Raw genomic sequence first — 16468 nt, forward strand, 5'->3', positions numbered from 1 at the left:
TACAGACTGCAGGGAAGAGAGAGTATATGGATATAGGTGCTTCTGTTTTTCCAGTAGTCATGTATGGATGTGAAAGTTGAACTATGAAGAAGGCTGAGCACTGAAGAATTGATGTGTTTGAACTGTGGTGTTGGAGAAGACTCTTGAGAGTCCCTTGGACTGCAAGAAGATCCAACCAGTCCATTCTGAAGGAGATCAGCCCTGGGATTTCTTTGGAAGGAATGATGCTAAAGCTGAAACTCCAGTACTTTGGCCACCTCATGAGAAGAGTTGACTCATTGGAAAAGACTCTGATGCTGAGAGGGATTGGGGGCAGGAGGAGAAGGGGACAACAGAGGATGAGATGGCTGGATGGCATCACTGACTTGATGGATGTGAGTCTGAGTGAACTCCGGGAGTTGGTGATGGACAGGGAGGCCTGGCGTGCTGCGATTCATGGGGTCTCAAAGAGTCGGACACGACTGAGCGACTGAACTGAACTGATGCCATAGAAATGGTAGTGTAACCTTGTGGAAGTTCTCACCTGATTGTTCACATTTTCTCTGTGAAATATGAAGCTAAGTAATCAGCTGAGTGAAGATGGTGGAAGAAAGTGTTCAAGGTTTGAAGGAAGAGGAGGAATTGTGAAATAGTCATCTAAGAGTATGGGAAATGCATGAAAGGACTAAGGAAGTATATTATGATTGCAGCATGATTCACTTTGAGGTTCATAGTCATGAATTTGAAGTAAGAGTAGTTATTTTAGTAGGTATTATTGATCCTTTGCTCAGATTCTCTTGGATTGCTTTTTACTGTTTTCATGTATACCCTGCTTTGGTGGCTTCTGCTTCCAGTAGCCAACACATATGGCTCTTTTACAGACTGTCCTTGCCTTCTGGAGCCTCTTTTGCCCTAAATGTTGTAGTGCCCAAGATGGCTCTTAACCAGTGACTCATGGGTTCAGGTGTCTGAAATTCCCACTATTTTTGCTTTAGAGATAAGACAACTCTCAGGTGTACCTTACACTGTTGAGTCCCCTCCTTACCATGAAATCAAGCTGAAGTTACCCTCTAAGGAACTTTGTCTCAGATCATAATTTTGCTTAGCATTCTACCCTTCCCTGACTTGCTTCTCTCAATTCCTTATTGGTTTCCTAAGCATTTCCTTACTAAGTCGCTTGCACACAAATCTCTCAGGATCTGATTCTAGTGGACCTAACCTAAACAATAATTATGGCTACGTGTTTCTTTCTCCAGCTACATTCAGGCAAACAGTTGGATTTAACCAGGATGGGGGACTCCAAGCAAATAACATGAAGTGAGAGAGGGCAAGTGTATTAAAGATGTATTCAAGGGAGTAGTTATGTAACTGAGCGTTGAATTTAAGCTAGTTAAGGATGGATATCAAAGGGAAAGGGGGAACCAAAGGCCATAATAAGGTAGTATGTTTAATGGTTGGTAGGTAGGTAGGTTCAGGGATCAAAGAATTGTTGAAATTGAGGTACTAGGTGTGTGAGTGAAAAGAGGTTATGATCAGAATTGCTGCTGCTGCTAAGTCGCTTCAGTCGTGTCCGACTCTGTGTGACCCCATAGACAGCAGCCCACCAGGCTCCCCCGTCCCTGGGATTCTCTGGGCAAGAACACTGGAGTGGGTAGCCATTTCCTTCTCCAATGCATGAAAGTAAAAAGTGAAAGTGAAGTCACTCAGTCGTGTCCGACTGTTAGCGACCCCATGGACTGCAGCCTACCAGACTCCTCTGTCCATGGGATTTTCCAGGCAAGAGTAGTGGAATGGGGTGCCAGTGCCTTCTCCATGATCAGAGTTAGAAATGCTTAAAAAATAGGATAATTACATGCTTGAGTTGTTGATAAGATGTAAGGTGTGTCCCAGGGCTTTCCACGTGGTGCTAGTGGTAAAAAACCTGCCTGCCAATGCAGGAGACATAAGAGATGCTGGTTTGATCCCTGGCTCAAGAAAATCCCCTGGAGGAGGGCATGGCAACCCACTCCAGTAATTTTGCCTGGAGAGTCCCATGAACCGAGGAGCCTGGGGGTCTACAGCGACTTACCACCACCACCACGGTGTGTCCCATAGAATGAGTGACAGGTAGTATAATCACTGGAGGTGAGAATTCAAGGAACTGATAGGCCTAAGAACAAATATCTTTATGGATTTTGATGCCATTAATAATTAGGATGGGGGTAGAGTTTTGGCCACCTGATACAAAGAGCCAGCTTACTAGAAGACCCTGATGCTAGGAAAGATTGAAGGCAGGAGGAGAGGAGGATGACAGAGAATGAGATGATTGGATAGCATCACCAACTCAATAGACATGAATTTGAGCAGGCTCTGGAAGATGTTGAAAGACAGGGAAGCCTGGCATGCTGCAGTCCATGGGTTCGCAGAGTCAGACATGACTGTGCGGCTGAACAACTCAGTGTTAGTAAGAGTGAAAATCCTTAGGCATTGAGGGAGAATGATCTATGAATTAGTGGGTGACTGCAACAAGAATGGGTAGAGGGTGGCAGAGTCTCTATGACATGAAATTCAAAGCTGGGGAAGAGGTGTTTAGACAGGATGGAGGCCAGAGAGCCTGGAACTGGCAATGAGTATCAAGAAGGACACAGACTCAATTTCCAGGTCACTGGATGAGTGATGTGGGGCAAAATCTACCACCTAAGAGACAAGGGAAACAGGATCCTTGTGGAACATTCAGGTTTTAGTTAGAGCAAGAAGGCGAAGCGTCCTTTCAGAGAAGAGATTGGCACTGAATGTGATTGTGGTGCTGAAAGACAGTGAGTTTCAGGGTGCACGATGTAAAGGTGTTGGGAGCTGGGGGCATGAGGGTCGGGGTGAGAGAAGACTAAGGACTATATAGAGCCTTATGGGAATTAGAATGCAGTGGATAAATGGTGACATGAGCATGTAGGTCTTTTGTTTGATAACATAAACAGAGATAAAGAGCATTATGAGACCAGTCCTGGTGGTTTTAAGACAGCAGTGCTATGAGTGATGGGAAGTAGGAAGAGATAGGTGTTTGGGAATGGGGATAGGCAGTCTTATTCTAAGTACTCCAAGTTAACTTTTTTTTCCCCCACAACTGATGCCAATATAAAAAAGAGCTTTGTGTTTTGACATGAATAGCTCTTTCCACTTATTTATTATGTGGATAAAGTGAACCTGTATTATTCTCTTTCTCTGTGTGTATTTAAGTATACAGATGTCTATTAGTTGGTTTTGTTCATTCGCTAAGTCATGTCTGACTCTGCGACCCCATGAACTGCAGCACTTCAGGCTTTCCTGTCCTTCACTATAGCCCTGAGTTTACTCAAATTCCTGTCCACTGAGTCGATGATGCCATCCAACCATCTCATCCTCTGTCACCCCTTCTCCTCTTGCCCTCAATCTTTCCCAGCATCAGGGTCTTTTCCAATGAGTCAGCTCTTCGTATCAGGTGGCCAAAGTATTGGAGCTTCAGCTTCACCACCGGTCCTTCCAATGAATATTCAGGGTTGATTTCCTTTAAGATTGACTGGTTTGATCTACTTGCTGTCCAAGGGACTGTCAAGAGTCTTCTCCCGCATCACAGTTTGAACACACAAAAAAAGTTCTTCAACACTCAACCTTCTTTATAGTCCAGCTCTTACAACCATACATGTAAGAGCTGTATGGAAAAACCATAGCTTTGGCTATATGGACCTTTGTTGGCAAAGTGATGTCTCTGCTTTTTAATACACTGTCTGGGTTTGTCATAGCTATTCTTTGAAGGAGCAAGCGTCTTTTAATTTTGTGTCTGCAGTCACCATCTGCATTGCTTTTGGAGCCCAAGAAAATGAAATCTGACCCTGTTTCCATTGTTTCCATATCTATTTGCCAAGAAGTGATAGGATTGGATACCATGATCTTCCTTTTTGAATGTGTCACTCAGTCGTGTCTGACTCTTTGTGACCCCGTGGACTGGAGCACACCAGGCTCCTCAGTCCATGGGATTCTCCAGGCAAGAACACTGGAGTGGGTTGAATGTTTAATTTAAGCCAACTTTTTCACTCCTCTTTCACCTTCATCAAGAGGCTCTTTAGGCTCCTGTCTGCTTTCTGCCATTAGAGTGGTATCATCTGCTTATATGAGGTTGTTCGTATTTTTCCCAGCAAGTTTGATTCCAGTTTGAGCCTCATCCAGCCTGGCATTTCACATGATGTACCCTGCACATAAGTTAAATAAGCAGAGTGGCAATATACAGCCTTGATATACTCCTTTCCCGATATCAAACCAGTTCATTGTTCCACATCCATTTCTAACTGTTGCTTCTTCTCCTGCATACAGGTTTCTCAGGAGACAGGTAATGTGGTTTGGTATTCTTAAAGAATATTCCACAGTTTGTTGTGATCCACACAGTCAAAAGCTTTAGTGTAGTCAATGAAGCAGAAGTAGATGTTTTTTAAGAATTTCTTTGCTTTTTCTATGATCCAGCGTATGTTGGCAACTTGATCCCTGGCTCCTCTGCCTTTTCTAAATCCAGTTTGTACATATGGAAGTTTTCAGTTCACGTACTGTTGAAACCTAGCTAGAAGGATTTTGAGCATATTCTTGCTAATGTGAAATGAGTGCAATTATATGATAATTTGAACATTCTTTGGCACTGCCTTTCTTTGGGATTGGAATGAAAATTGACCTTTTCCAGTCCTGTGGCCGCTGCTGAGTTTTCCAAGTTTGCTGGCATATTGAGTGCAGCACTTTAGCAGCAGCATCTTTTAGGATTAGAAATAGGTCAGCTGAAATTCCATCACCTCCACTAGCTTTGTTTGTAGTAATGCTTCCCACTGCCCACTTGACTTCACACTCCAGGGTGTCTGGCTCTAGGTGAATGACCACACCATCATGGTTATCTGGGTCATTAAGAACTTTTTTTATACAGTTCTGTGTATCCTTGCCACATTTTCTTAATCTCTTCTGTTTTTGTTAGGTCCTTGCCATTTTTGTCCTTTATTGTGCCCATCTTTGTATGAAATGTTCCCTTGGATATCTCCAGTTTTCTTAAAGAGATCTCTAGTCTTACCCAGTTTATTGTTTTCCCCTATTTCTTTGCAATGTTCACTTAAGAATACTTTCTTATCTCTCCTTGCTATTCTCTGGAACTCTGCATTCAGTTGGGTATGACTTTCCCTTTCTCCTTTGCCTTTCGCTTCTCTTCTTTTCTCAGGTATTTGTAAGGCCTCCTCAGACAATCACTTTGCATTTCTTTTTCTTGGGGATGATTTTGGTCACCACCTCCTGTACAATGTTATGAACCTCCATCTATAGTTCTTTAGGCACTCTGTCTACCAGATCTAGGCCCTTGAATCTATTTATCACCTCCACTATATAATCATAAGGCATTTGATTTAGGTCATACCTGAATGGCCTAGTGGTTTTCCCTACTTTCTTCAATAAGTCTGAATTTTACCACAAGGGGTTCCAGATCTGAGCCACAGTCAGCTCAAGGTCTTCTTTTTGCTGACTGGGTAGAACTTCTCCATTTTGACTGCAAAGAATTTAGTCAATCTGATTTTGATATTGACCTTCTGGTGATATTCATTTGTAGAGTCATCTCTTGTGTTGTTGGAAGAGGGTATCTGCTATGACCAGTGCACTCTCTTGGCAAAATTCTGTTAGCCTTTGCCCTTCTTCGTGTTGTACTCCAAGGCCAAACTTGCCTGTTACTCCAGGTATCTGTTGACTTGCTACTTTTGCACTCCAGTCCCCTATGATGAAAAGGACAAATGTCTGTAATTTTAATATGTTAAATAGTTATAATTTAATTAATATAGTAATTGTAAATAGTATATTAAGGAGCTTAAATAATGATTTTTTAAACTGTCAGTGAACCGGCTTCCTACAAATCAGAGTCCTTCAAACTTCATGACTCTGTGGAATGTGCTGTATTGTGTTTTGTTCAAGTTGGTTGATTTTTGCAGTCATGGATCCAGAAAAGGCACCTCTGAAGATTAGCCACCACTTCCAGGGAATGCCCAGCAAAGCACCTATCATGATGCCTGTTCTCTGATACACTATGGTGGAGTTTTGGATCCTCTCCAGCTTTTTCTGCTGATGTTAAATTCTTCCTTGTTAATAATCTGATTCTTGGCCAGCCGTTTGTTGCTTCCATTGCAGTTGTCAAGAATCTTCTGACTTCCTTTGATTCTGCCTTGACATCTCTTCTACCATGGCTCTGAATCCTAGTTTGGGGCAAGATTTTTGGGGATATTTTGCCTCTTCTCATCTCCAGCTTTGTATTTTTAAGTCTTTTGAACTATATACTCAATATTTTCTAAGCTTAAACACCATGATATTCGTCTTTTAGTCTTCTCTTCTCTCGATCTCTAATCCACAGCAGATACATTTGAAGAACTATTGGCATCAGTATCAAAAGTTACTATTTCAAAGAACGCCATAGCAGTGCCTGTGAGTTCAGTTGCCAAGCTGGTTGTTATCCTACATCATTGCTCACTCAATTCCATATACCTCAATGAGCATACCAACCTGATTTTAAGAGTAGATATGAAGGTCTAAGTCCACTTGGTATTAACTGCTTGCTATGGTGCACTTGGTCAGAATAGTCATGACTCCACAAGTAGTTTCAAAATTAAAGAAAAAGGAGTGATATCAAAGAACAGTAAATTCTGAATAACTTCAAATTTATCTCCAGACAAGGGACAAGATGGCTATCTTCAGTTCAGTTCAGTCGCTCAGTCGTGTCCGACTCTTTGCGACCCCATGGACCACAGCACGCCAGGCCTCCCTGTCCATCACCACTCCTGGAGTTTACTCAAACTCATCTCCATTGAGTTGGTGATGCCATCCAACCATCTCATCCTCTGTCGTCCCCTTCTCCTCCTGCCCTCAATCTTTCCCAGCATCAGAGTCTTTTCAAATGAGTCAGCTCTTCATATCAGGTAGCCAAAGTATTGGAGTTTCAGCTTCAACATCAGTCCTTCCAAGGAACACTCAGGACTGATTTCCTTTAGGCTGCCTACATAGCTGCAAACATATGTGACCTTTATCAGGATTGATGCTTTTAAAAAATTTCTTGCTATTGAAAAAAATCTTGTAAGAATATCTCCAAGCTTGGAAGCTTGGAGATGCAAATAGAGCCACCTACTAGGTGGCTCTAGTAGCCAACTAGTAGGATTACATCATGGATCTGAGGCTAGAGTGTTGTGAGAAAAGTGTTAAAAAAAAAACAACCCAAAACTTTTCTCCTGTTCTGTAGACTTCCTTCATAGCTCAGTCGGTAAAGCATCTGTCTGCAATGCAGGAGACCTGGGTTCAATTCCTGGGTCAGGAAGATCCCCTGGAGAAGGAAATGGCAACCCACTCCAATATTCTTGCTTGGAGAAACCCATGGACAAAGGAGCCTGGCGGGCTACAGTCCATGGGGTCACAAGAGTCGGACATGACTTAGTGACTAAACCAACCAACCATAAACAAATTAACTTTCTAACTCTGTTACTCTGGAAACTTGGTAAGGTGGAGTGTCAGCTGTGTTTCCAAGCAAGAGCACTTATGTTGAAAGTAACATCTATTTGATAAACTGCATCTGAACTGGAAGGCCTGTAAATGTATCTGGTCAGATATTTTATGCTTAACTAAAGTATCTGGTCAGATATTTTAGGCTTAACTTGGGGCTTTTCTACCTTTAGTCAGTTCTTAAAATTGGTCATGTCTCTTGTTAGAGGACTGCTCCTGGAGATGATGGAGTCATCATGATGTGGAGCATGAGGCTTCTAAGCCAGGGTGGCACTCACATTCATCCACTGTGGTCTCATTCCTTCAAACCTGAGCTATCACCATAGGGACACAGGAGTTATAAGGTAGATCCTAGACTGCTGCATGGACCTACTGTAAGGACCTTACTAAAGAAACTCATCTGATGCTACCCCGCTGGCATACTGTACCTCCTGTCTTCCTGTGCTTCTAAGTAAAACCAATGCTAAGATTCTTTGAGATTTCTTGTCTAGTCAAATGAGTCTACCAAATGATTGTTCCTAACTGAACACTTAAATGCAAAGATTCCATCTTTGTAATTAAGGTTCAACAAATCAAAAGTGTCACATGTTTGATTATAAATCAAGCCATTTCTTTTAGTATTAAATGTCTTGTTCAAGTCCTAACAGTCTTGTTCAAGTCCTAACAGTCTTGTTCAAGTCCTCAAATAGTTATGACCTTTGACTCATTGATGATTCTTATCATATTGATACCATCAGTGGATTCCATACTATATGGAGGCCTGAAGGTTAGAGTGGTAAAATGTAGTCAGTACTTTGTTCACAGTGCACAGTGTTGGTGATGGTCTTCCCCTGCTGGGATTCTGCTTTTTTAATCTTTTTTGTCTTTGTTAGAACCATGGATGGTGGATACTTGCTCAAAGGAGATGCTTTTAGTTTGGTGGGGTTTTGTTTGTTTGTGTGTTTGTCTGTTTAGATAAAATTCATGCTATGTTAAACTTGAGATTTTAACTATTTTAAGTGTATAATATAGTGGTTTTTATTAATTCACAATATTCTGCAGTCATCACCACTATCTAATTCCAGGAAATTTCCATCACCCTACAAAACCCTTATCTCACAATTTCTCCTTCTGCTCATCCCCTGGAAACCAATAATCTACTTTCTATCACTATGGATTTACATATTCTGAACATTTCATAGAAATGGAACCATATAATATGTGACCTTTGGTGACTGTTTTTTTTTTTTTTCACTTAGCATAATGTTTTCAGAGCCAATCCATGTTTTAGCATGTATCCAAACTCCATTCCTTTTATGGCTGAGTAATATTCCATTATATGAATATATCATATTTTGTTTATCCATTCATCTGTTGATGAACATTTGGATTGTTTCTACTTTTTGGTTGTTGAAAATAGAGCTGCTATGAATATTCATGTACAATTTTTTGTTTGAATGTGTTTTCAGTTCTCTTGGATATATATGTTAGAGTGAAATTGCTGGGTCATATGGTAACTATATATTTAATAAAAAGCTTTTAGTTTTCCTTTTATATTTCACCTTGGTCATTTACCATCACAAAACACCAGTGCTTCATAAATGACTGCGTTATCAGAAATGCATCAAAGCAGACATTTGGCATTAAAAAATGTCTTTGTAAGGTTCGTCGCAACTTGACTCTTTGGAGCATCACAGATAAATTGTCCCGTGTCAAGATAGACAACACACGGGCTTCCCTGGTGGCTCAGTGGTAAAGAATCCACCTGCCAATGCAGGAGACATGCGTTTGATCCCTAATCTAGGAAGATCCGCATGTCACAGAGTAACTAAGCCCGTGAGCCACAACTACTGAGCCTGGTCTCTAGAGCCTGGGAACCGCAACTACCGATTGCCCTGCAACTACTGAAGACTGTGGGCCTAGAGCCTGCACTCTGCAACCAGAGAAGCCACCTCAACAAGAAGCACATGCACCACAACTAGAGGATAGCCCCAGCTCTCCACAGCTAGAGACATGCTCCCACAGTAATGAAAACCCAGCACAGCCAAAAATAAACAAATGAATTTATATTTTAAAAAGATTAACAATACAGCTTGATGTTGTCCCATTTGCTGACACTGTGGCAATGATCTTCACTTTCCTATGCTTAAAGGTGCTCACCCAGGATTAGATGGTGCTTTTTAGTATGACTGCTGGAGAGGATGGGTTTTGCTTATCTGAGTAAGATGTAGAAACTGCAGGTGCTGCTGCATTCAATCTGCTTTTGTTCTTTGCAGATGGAGGCTGGAAGCCTAGGGTAAAACTTCAGAGAAAAATGTTTTTTAACTTTCTCTTACTACCTATTACCTCAGGGATTAATTCTTCTGCTTTTTTAGTTCAAAGCCTCTCTTTCATGCTATTGAATTCTTTAAAAGTTGGGTAAATGAAGGTATAGATTAAATAATTTTGGCAGCTGGAGTGTATTTTCTTAGCCCGTGTGAGAATTTATGTCCACAGAGCAGGGAAAGTCGGTGCCCTGGTGTCTGTGAGTTACCTGGGGCACTATTGCACTTCCTGGCCCAAATATCCACTCTAGGACCTTGCTTATCAGAATTCCCATTTCAGAGAGCTGTACTCGCAGTTCTCTCTCCAATCGAAGATGAGGGAACAGTTGTTTCAGCATCTTTTAATTAATTTGCTGACAGATCCCCTACAATCTCTTCTCCCAGCCTTTCTTTACTTAGATCTAGATGTTTTTCTAGGGATACTTCTGATAAAACTCATGATTTGCAGGCGGGAAGTAAGATCTTCTCTTTTACCTGTGTGGATTATAGATTTTCCAGCTGCCACTGTGTTACCGTCTGCTATATATAATCCAAAAATGAATGTTCTCAGCCGCTGGTAGCACCCCTCTTGGCTTTCTAGCATTGAAGTGGATTTATTTTCATTTTGTGTTTTCTTTGAAATTTCAGCAGAATGTGGGAGGAAAGAAAAATATATCTTTGTTATTGGCCTTTTCTCTGTTCTTATCTAGATCAGGACAGTCCAATCCAACCTTTCATCTCCAGAAAGGCTTTCAAGCATATGTACTCAGAAAAAAACCACCTGGTTTACTTCTTCCTAAAGCACATAAGGTATGATATACAAATGCAATGTTAAATTCCTTGTTGACTAATAAATGCATTTTATACTCACAAAACAATTTAAATTGCTTTTAAAAGTACTCTCACAATTGTTAAATATAGAGAATACATTTTATTTCTTAGATGAGAATTTCACTTGAGTTGTATTCCCACCCCCTTTTTGTTTTTATCACTGATTTGAGTTTGAAATCTAAGGCTGTGTTTAAGCTGGTAATCTTGAGCACTATCCAGTCCTCTTGTGGATTTGATTCCTTTGTATACAGTTAGCTAGAAATACAGTTAGCTGGAAATACAGTCACCTGATGAATATTTTCAGAGCTGCTCATTTATAGATGTTTTGTACTTTGATTAAATTATGTTTTAAAAGGTACATTATTATATCTTATAACAATATATATTCACTGAATACTTTAATATATTTGATGTAATAATCCTCTGATCTTTTGGTGATAAAAATAAATATTTGAATAATCATAATATGCTGTAGGACAGGGAGGCCTGGCGTGCTGTGATTCATGGGGTTGCAAAGAGTCAGACACGACTGAGTGACTGAACTGAACTGAATATGCTGTAAATATTAGACAGTGAGACTTATAAAAGATTTTTGTTAAAAACTGATTCTTTTCAGAAAACATATTATCTGTGGATTTTTAGAGAAAAGAACATTAAAATCATGATGCATATTTTGGATATTATTATAATCATGTATAACAGATTATACATACTTCCCAACCCAAACTGACTGGAGATGGGCCACTGAAAGGTGGGTTTAATATCACAGTAATGGAAAATGCAGATTCTGACTATGATATTCCCAGAAAATGAAGTGACCTGCATGCTTAAGATCGAAAAAGTTCAGGAACTTTTCTTAAGCCTCAACAAGGCATGGATGAAAGAGAATCCCCACCTGCAGGGAGAGATTTATGCCCCAGTAAACAGCTGGATTTGTCTCTCTTCTTTATAATACCCTGGATATCTAGAAGACATCAGAACATAACATAATGCTTTCAGCCCAAAGATCTAAAGTACTTTTGTTTCAACTCCTTTCATTTTTCCCATATCTGCATTGGAAAAAAGCAGTGTTCCCACGTGACATCTACTTTATGAGCAGCCTCCACCGCCCTATGCCACGCCTATTTCACAGCACCAGAAGCTTCTTTCTATAGCTATTGGCATCTCTGACTGCTCTCACCTTAGTTATGGATTTAGTCATTTCCCTGCTCTAGTTATTGCAGCAGTGGCCGGTTTATCCCTCTGGTCAAAGTGAACTGCATGGTTTCTTCTCCTTAGAAGTGATCAGCCTGAGTGTGGGGAAGGGGACTTTGCAGGCAGATTAGTTGGCATCAGTGTTCTGCTATAAGCTGTGTCCCTGGGTTCTGAGTGATAAATGTGTACATCTTTCCCGGTTGAGGAAGGCCTTTTCTTCACCTATCTTAGCTGAGCTTCTGTGTCAGTACCAAGTTGCTTCTCATTGTCTTCTTACCCAGTAGTTATCTTGAGCTCCATGGCAGCCCTGGGTACCAGGAAGAATCCCCATACCACTGCCTTGAAAACAAGTACCTCCATTGATCTCCAGACAGAGGGGGTACATTTCCTTTCTACCAGCACCCACAGGCTTCCACCAGTACCCTGTAGTTGACTATGCCCAGAGCGTTGAAATAGAGACTTGCCTGAGCCCCATGGTAGACTGGAGAGGGATTGGTGGTGGGGAGCAAGAGCAAGAGTGAGTCAGCAAGCAGGGACTGATAAGAAAAAAATGTTGGGTTTTTTTTTTTTTTTGTAATGATATCTGCAAAAGTTTATGGTCAGAAACTGTCACCTTCATATTATCAGTCAGATTAAGCCCCACACATAAGCCTGTTCTTTTAGCCTAAGTAGCAATTTTTGTTGTTGTTTTTATTTTAGTTGCTAAGTTCTGTCTGACTCTTTTGCAAGTACCAGCCTAATTTATAATTGTAATAATCGCACTAAGACTACTTTTATGGACAATACTAAGGAAATTATTATCCTCTGGGTTATATTGTTTGTCACATTTGTTGATACTGTTTTAAAATTAATTTCTAGCCTTAATGTTAGCTCACAAGTAATTATTAAATTTCTGTATTTCTGATTTTTAATTATCATCTTATTTAGATTGATAGAGAATTTAAAGTCCAGAAAGCCTTGTTTTCAGTTGGATTTCCCGTTCCCAAACCTTTATTGTACTGCAGTGATCCGTCTGTCATCGGAACAGAATTTTATTTGATGGAACATGTACAGGTAAATTAACACTTAATTGTACTTTGTTGCTTTTATTTTTAGTTGTGAAATTACATGTTAATAAATGATAGTTTATCAGTCAGCATTTTAGGTAGTTGCTTTGCAAGGGCTTAAACTTTTTTTCTTTTTATTAAAGCAACAGAAATATATCCTCTCATTTCCAGAGGCTAGACGTTTGAAACCAAGGTATCAGCAGGGTTGGTTCTTTATGGAGTTTTTATTTTTGTTTTGCTTTTTAAATTACTTTTTATTGAGATACAGTTAATGTACAATATTATATGTTACAGATGTATTACATAGTGATTCACAATTTTTAAAGGTTATACTCCACTTAGAGTTATTTTATTTTACTTTTTAATTTTTTTTGGCTCTAGTCTATGTTTTATTTTTTATTATTTTATTTATTTATTTTTTATTCTTTTTTTTTTTTTTAACTTTGCAATACTCTATTGGTTTTGCCATACATCAACATGAATCTGCCACGGGTGTACATAAGTTCCCAATCCTGAACCCCCTCCCACCTCCCTCCCCATACCATCCCTCTGTGTTATCCCAGTGCACCAGCCCCAAGCATCCTGTATCCTGCATTGAACCTAGACTGATGATTCATTTCTTATATGATATTATACATGTTTCAATGCCATTCTCCCAAATCATCCCTCCTTCTCCCTCTCCCATAGAGTCAAAAAGTCTGTTGTGTACATTTGCGTCTCTTTTGCTGTCTCGCATACAGGGTTATCGTTACTATCTTTCTAAATTCCATATATATGTGTTAGTATACTGTATTGGTGTTTTTCTTTCTTGCTTACTTCACTCTGTATAATCAGCTCCAGTTTCATCCACCTCAATAGTACTGATTCAAATGTATTCTTTTTGATGGCTGAGTAATACTCTATTGTGTATATGTACCACAGCTTTCTTATCCATTCATCTGCTGATGGACATCTAGGTTGCTTCCATGTCCGGGCTATTATAAACAGTGCTGCGATGAACATTGGGGTACACGTGTCTCTTTCAGTTCTGGTTTCCTTGGTGTGTACGCCCAGCAGTGGGATTGCTGGGTCATAAGGTAGTTCTATTTCCAGTTTTATAAGGACTCTCCACACTGTTCTCCATAGTGGCTGAACTAGTTTGCATTCCCACCAATAGTGTAAGAGGGTTCCCTTTTCTCCACACCCTCTCCAGCATTTATTGCTTGTAGACTTTTGGATCTCAGCCATTCTGACTGGCGTGAAATGGTACCTCATTGTGATTTTGATTTGCATTTCTCTAATAATGAGTGATGTTGAGCATCTTTTCATGTGTTTGTTAGCCATCTGTTTGTCTTCTTTGGAGAAATGTCTATTTAGTTCTTTGGCCCATTTTTTGATTGGGTCATTTATTTTTCTGGAATTGAGCTGCATAAGTTGCTTGTATATTTTTGAGATTAGTTGTTTGTCAGTTGCTTCATTTGCTATTATTTTCTCCCATTCAGAAGGATGTCTTCACCTTGCTTATAGTTTCCTTTGTTGTGCAGAAGCTTTTAAGTTTAATTAGGTCCCATTTGTGTATTTTTGCTTTTATTTCCAGAATTCTGGAAGGTGGGTCATAGAGGATCCTGCTGTGATTTATGTCAGAGAGTGTTTTGCCTATGTTCTCCTCTAGGAGTTTTATAGTTTCTGGTCTCACGTTTAGATCTTTAATCCATTTTGAGTTTATTTTTGTGTGCGGTGTTAGAAAGTGATCTAGTTTCATTCTTTTACAAGTGGGTGACCAGTTTTCCCAGCACCACTTGTTAAAGAGACTGTCTTTAACCATTGTATATTCTTGCCTCCTTTGTCGAAGATAAGGTGTCCATAGGTGTGTGGATTTACCTCTGGGCTTTCTATTTTGTTCCATTGATCTATATTTCTGTCTTTGTGCCAGTACCATACTGTCTTGATGACTGTAGCTTTGTAGTAGAGCCTGAAGTCAGGCAGGTTGATTCCTCCAGTTCCATTCTTCTTTCTCAAGATTGCTTTGGCAATTCGAGGTTTTTTGTATTTCCATACAAATCTTGAAATTATTTGTTCTAGCTCTGTGAAAAATACCGCTTGTAGCTTGATAGGGATTGCATTGAATCTGTAGATTGCTTTGGGTAGTATACTCATTTTCACTATATTCATTCTTCCGATCCATGAACATGGTATATTTCTCCATCTATTAGTGTCCTCTTTGATTTCTTTCATCAGTGTTTAATAGTTTTCTATATATAAGTCTTTAGTTTCTTTAGGTAGATATATTCCTAAGTATTTTATTCTTTTCGTTGCAATGGTGAATGGAATTGTTTCCTTAATTTCTTTTTCTACTTTCTCATTATTAGTGTATAGGAATGCAAGGGATTTCTGTGTGTTGATTTTATATCCTGCAACTTTACTATATTCATTGATTAGCTCTAGTAATTTTCTGGTGGAGTCTTTAGGGTTTTCTATGTAGAGAATCATGTCATCTGCAAACAGTGAGAGTTTTACTTCTTCTTTTCCAGTTTGGATTCCTTTTATTTCTTTTTCTGCTCTGATTGCTGTGGCCAGAACTTCCAGAACTATGTTGAATAGTAGCAGTGAAAGTGGGCACCCTTTTCTTGTTCCTGACTTTAGGGGAAATGCTTTCAATTTTTCACCATTGAGGATAATGTTTGCTGTGGGTTTGTCATATATAGCTTTTATTATGTTGAGGTATGTTCCTTCTATTCCTGCTTTCTGGAGAGTTTTTATCATAAATGGGTGTTGAATTTTGTCAAAGGCCTTCTGTGCATCTATTGAGATAATCATATGGCTTTTATTTTTCAATTTGTTAATATGGTGAATTACATTGATTGATTTGCGGATATTGAAGAATCCTTGCATCCCTGGGATAAAGCCCACTTGGTCATGGTGTATGATCTTTTTAATGTGTTGTTGGATTCTGATTGCCAAAATTTTGTTAAGGATTTTTGCATCTATGTTCATCAGTGATATTGGCCTGTAGTTTTCTCTTTTTTTTGTGGCATCTTTGTCAGGTTTTGGTATTAGGGTGATGGTGGCCTCATAGAATGAGTTTGGAAGTTTACCTTCCTCTGCAATTTTCTGGAAGAGTTTGAGTAGGATAGGTGTTAGCTCTTCTCTAAATTTTTGGTAGAATTCAGCTGTGAAGCCGTCTGGACCTGGGCTTTTGTTTGCTGGAGGATTTCTGATTACAGTTTCAATTTCCCTGCTTGTGATAGGTCTGTTAAGATTTTCTATTTCTTCCTGGTTCAGTTTTGGAAAGTTGTACTTTTCTAAGAATTTGTTCATTTCTTCCACGTTGTCCATTTTATTGTCATATAATTGCTGATAGTAGTCTCTTATGATCCTTTGTATTTCTGTGTTGTCTATTGTGATCTCTCCATTTTCATTTCTAATTTTATTGATTTGATTTTTCTCCCTTTTTTTCTTGATGAGTCTGGCTAATGGTTTGTCAATTTTATTTATCCTTTCAAAGAACCAGCTTTTGGCTTTGTTGATTTTTGCTATGGTCTCTTTTGTTTCTTTTGCATTTATTTCTGCCCTAATTTTTAAGATTTCTTTCCTTCTACTAACCCTGGGGTTATCCATTTCTTCCTTTTCTAGTTGCTTTAGGTGTAGAGT

At 39.5% G+C, this 16468-nt stretch overlaps 1 protein-coding gene across 1 annotated transcript in view; it reads left to right on the forward strand.

Annotated features, from left to right (window-relative positions):
• The window catches only part of ACAD11 (acyl-CoA dehydrogenase family member 11), a 114061-nt gene that overhangs the window by 7298 nt on the left and 90295 nt on the right, over nucleotides 1-16468 (forward strand). The window contains exons 2-3 of the mRNA XM_052642058.1: nucleotides 10478-10577; nucleotides 12720-12845. Of these exons, the coding sequence (XP_052498018.1) occupies nucleotides 10478-10577; nucleotides 12720-12845 (226 nt within the window). The remainder of the gene's footprint in view (nucleotides 1-10477; nucleotides 10578-12719; nucleotides 12846-16468) is intronic.

Source organism: Budorcas taxicolor, chromosome 1 (assembly GCF_023091745.1).
Source record: "Budorcas taxicolor isolate Tak-1 chromosome 1, Takin1.1, whole genome shotgun sequence".
Classification (NCBI taxonomy): Eukaryota; Metazoa; Chordata; class Mammalia; order Artiodactyla; family Bovidae; genus Budorcas; species Budorcas taxicolor.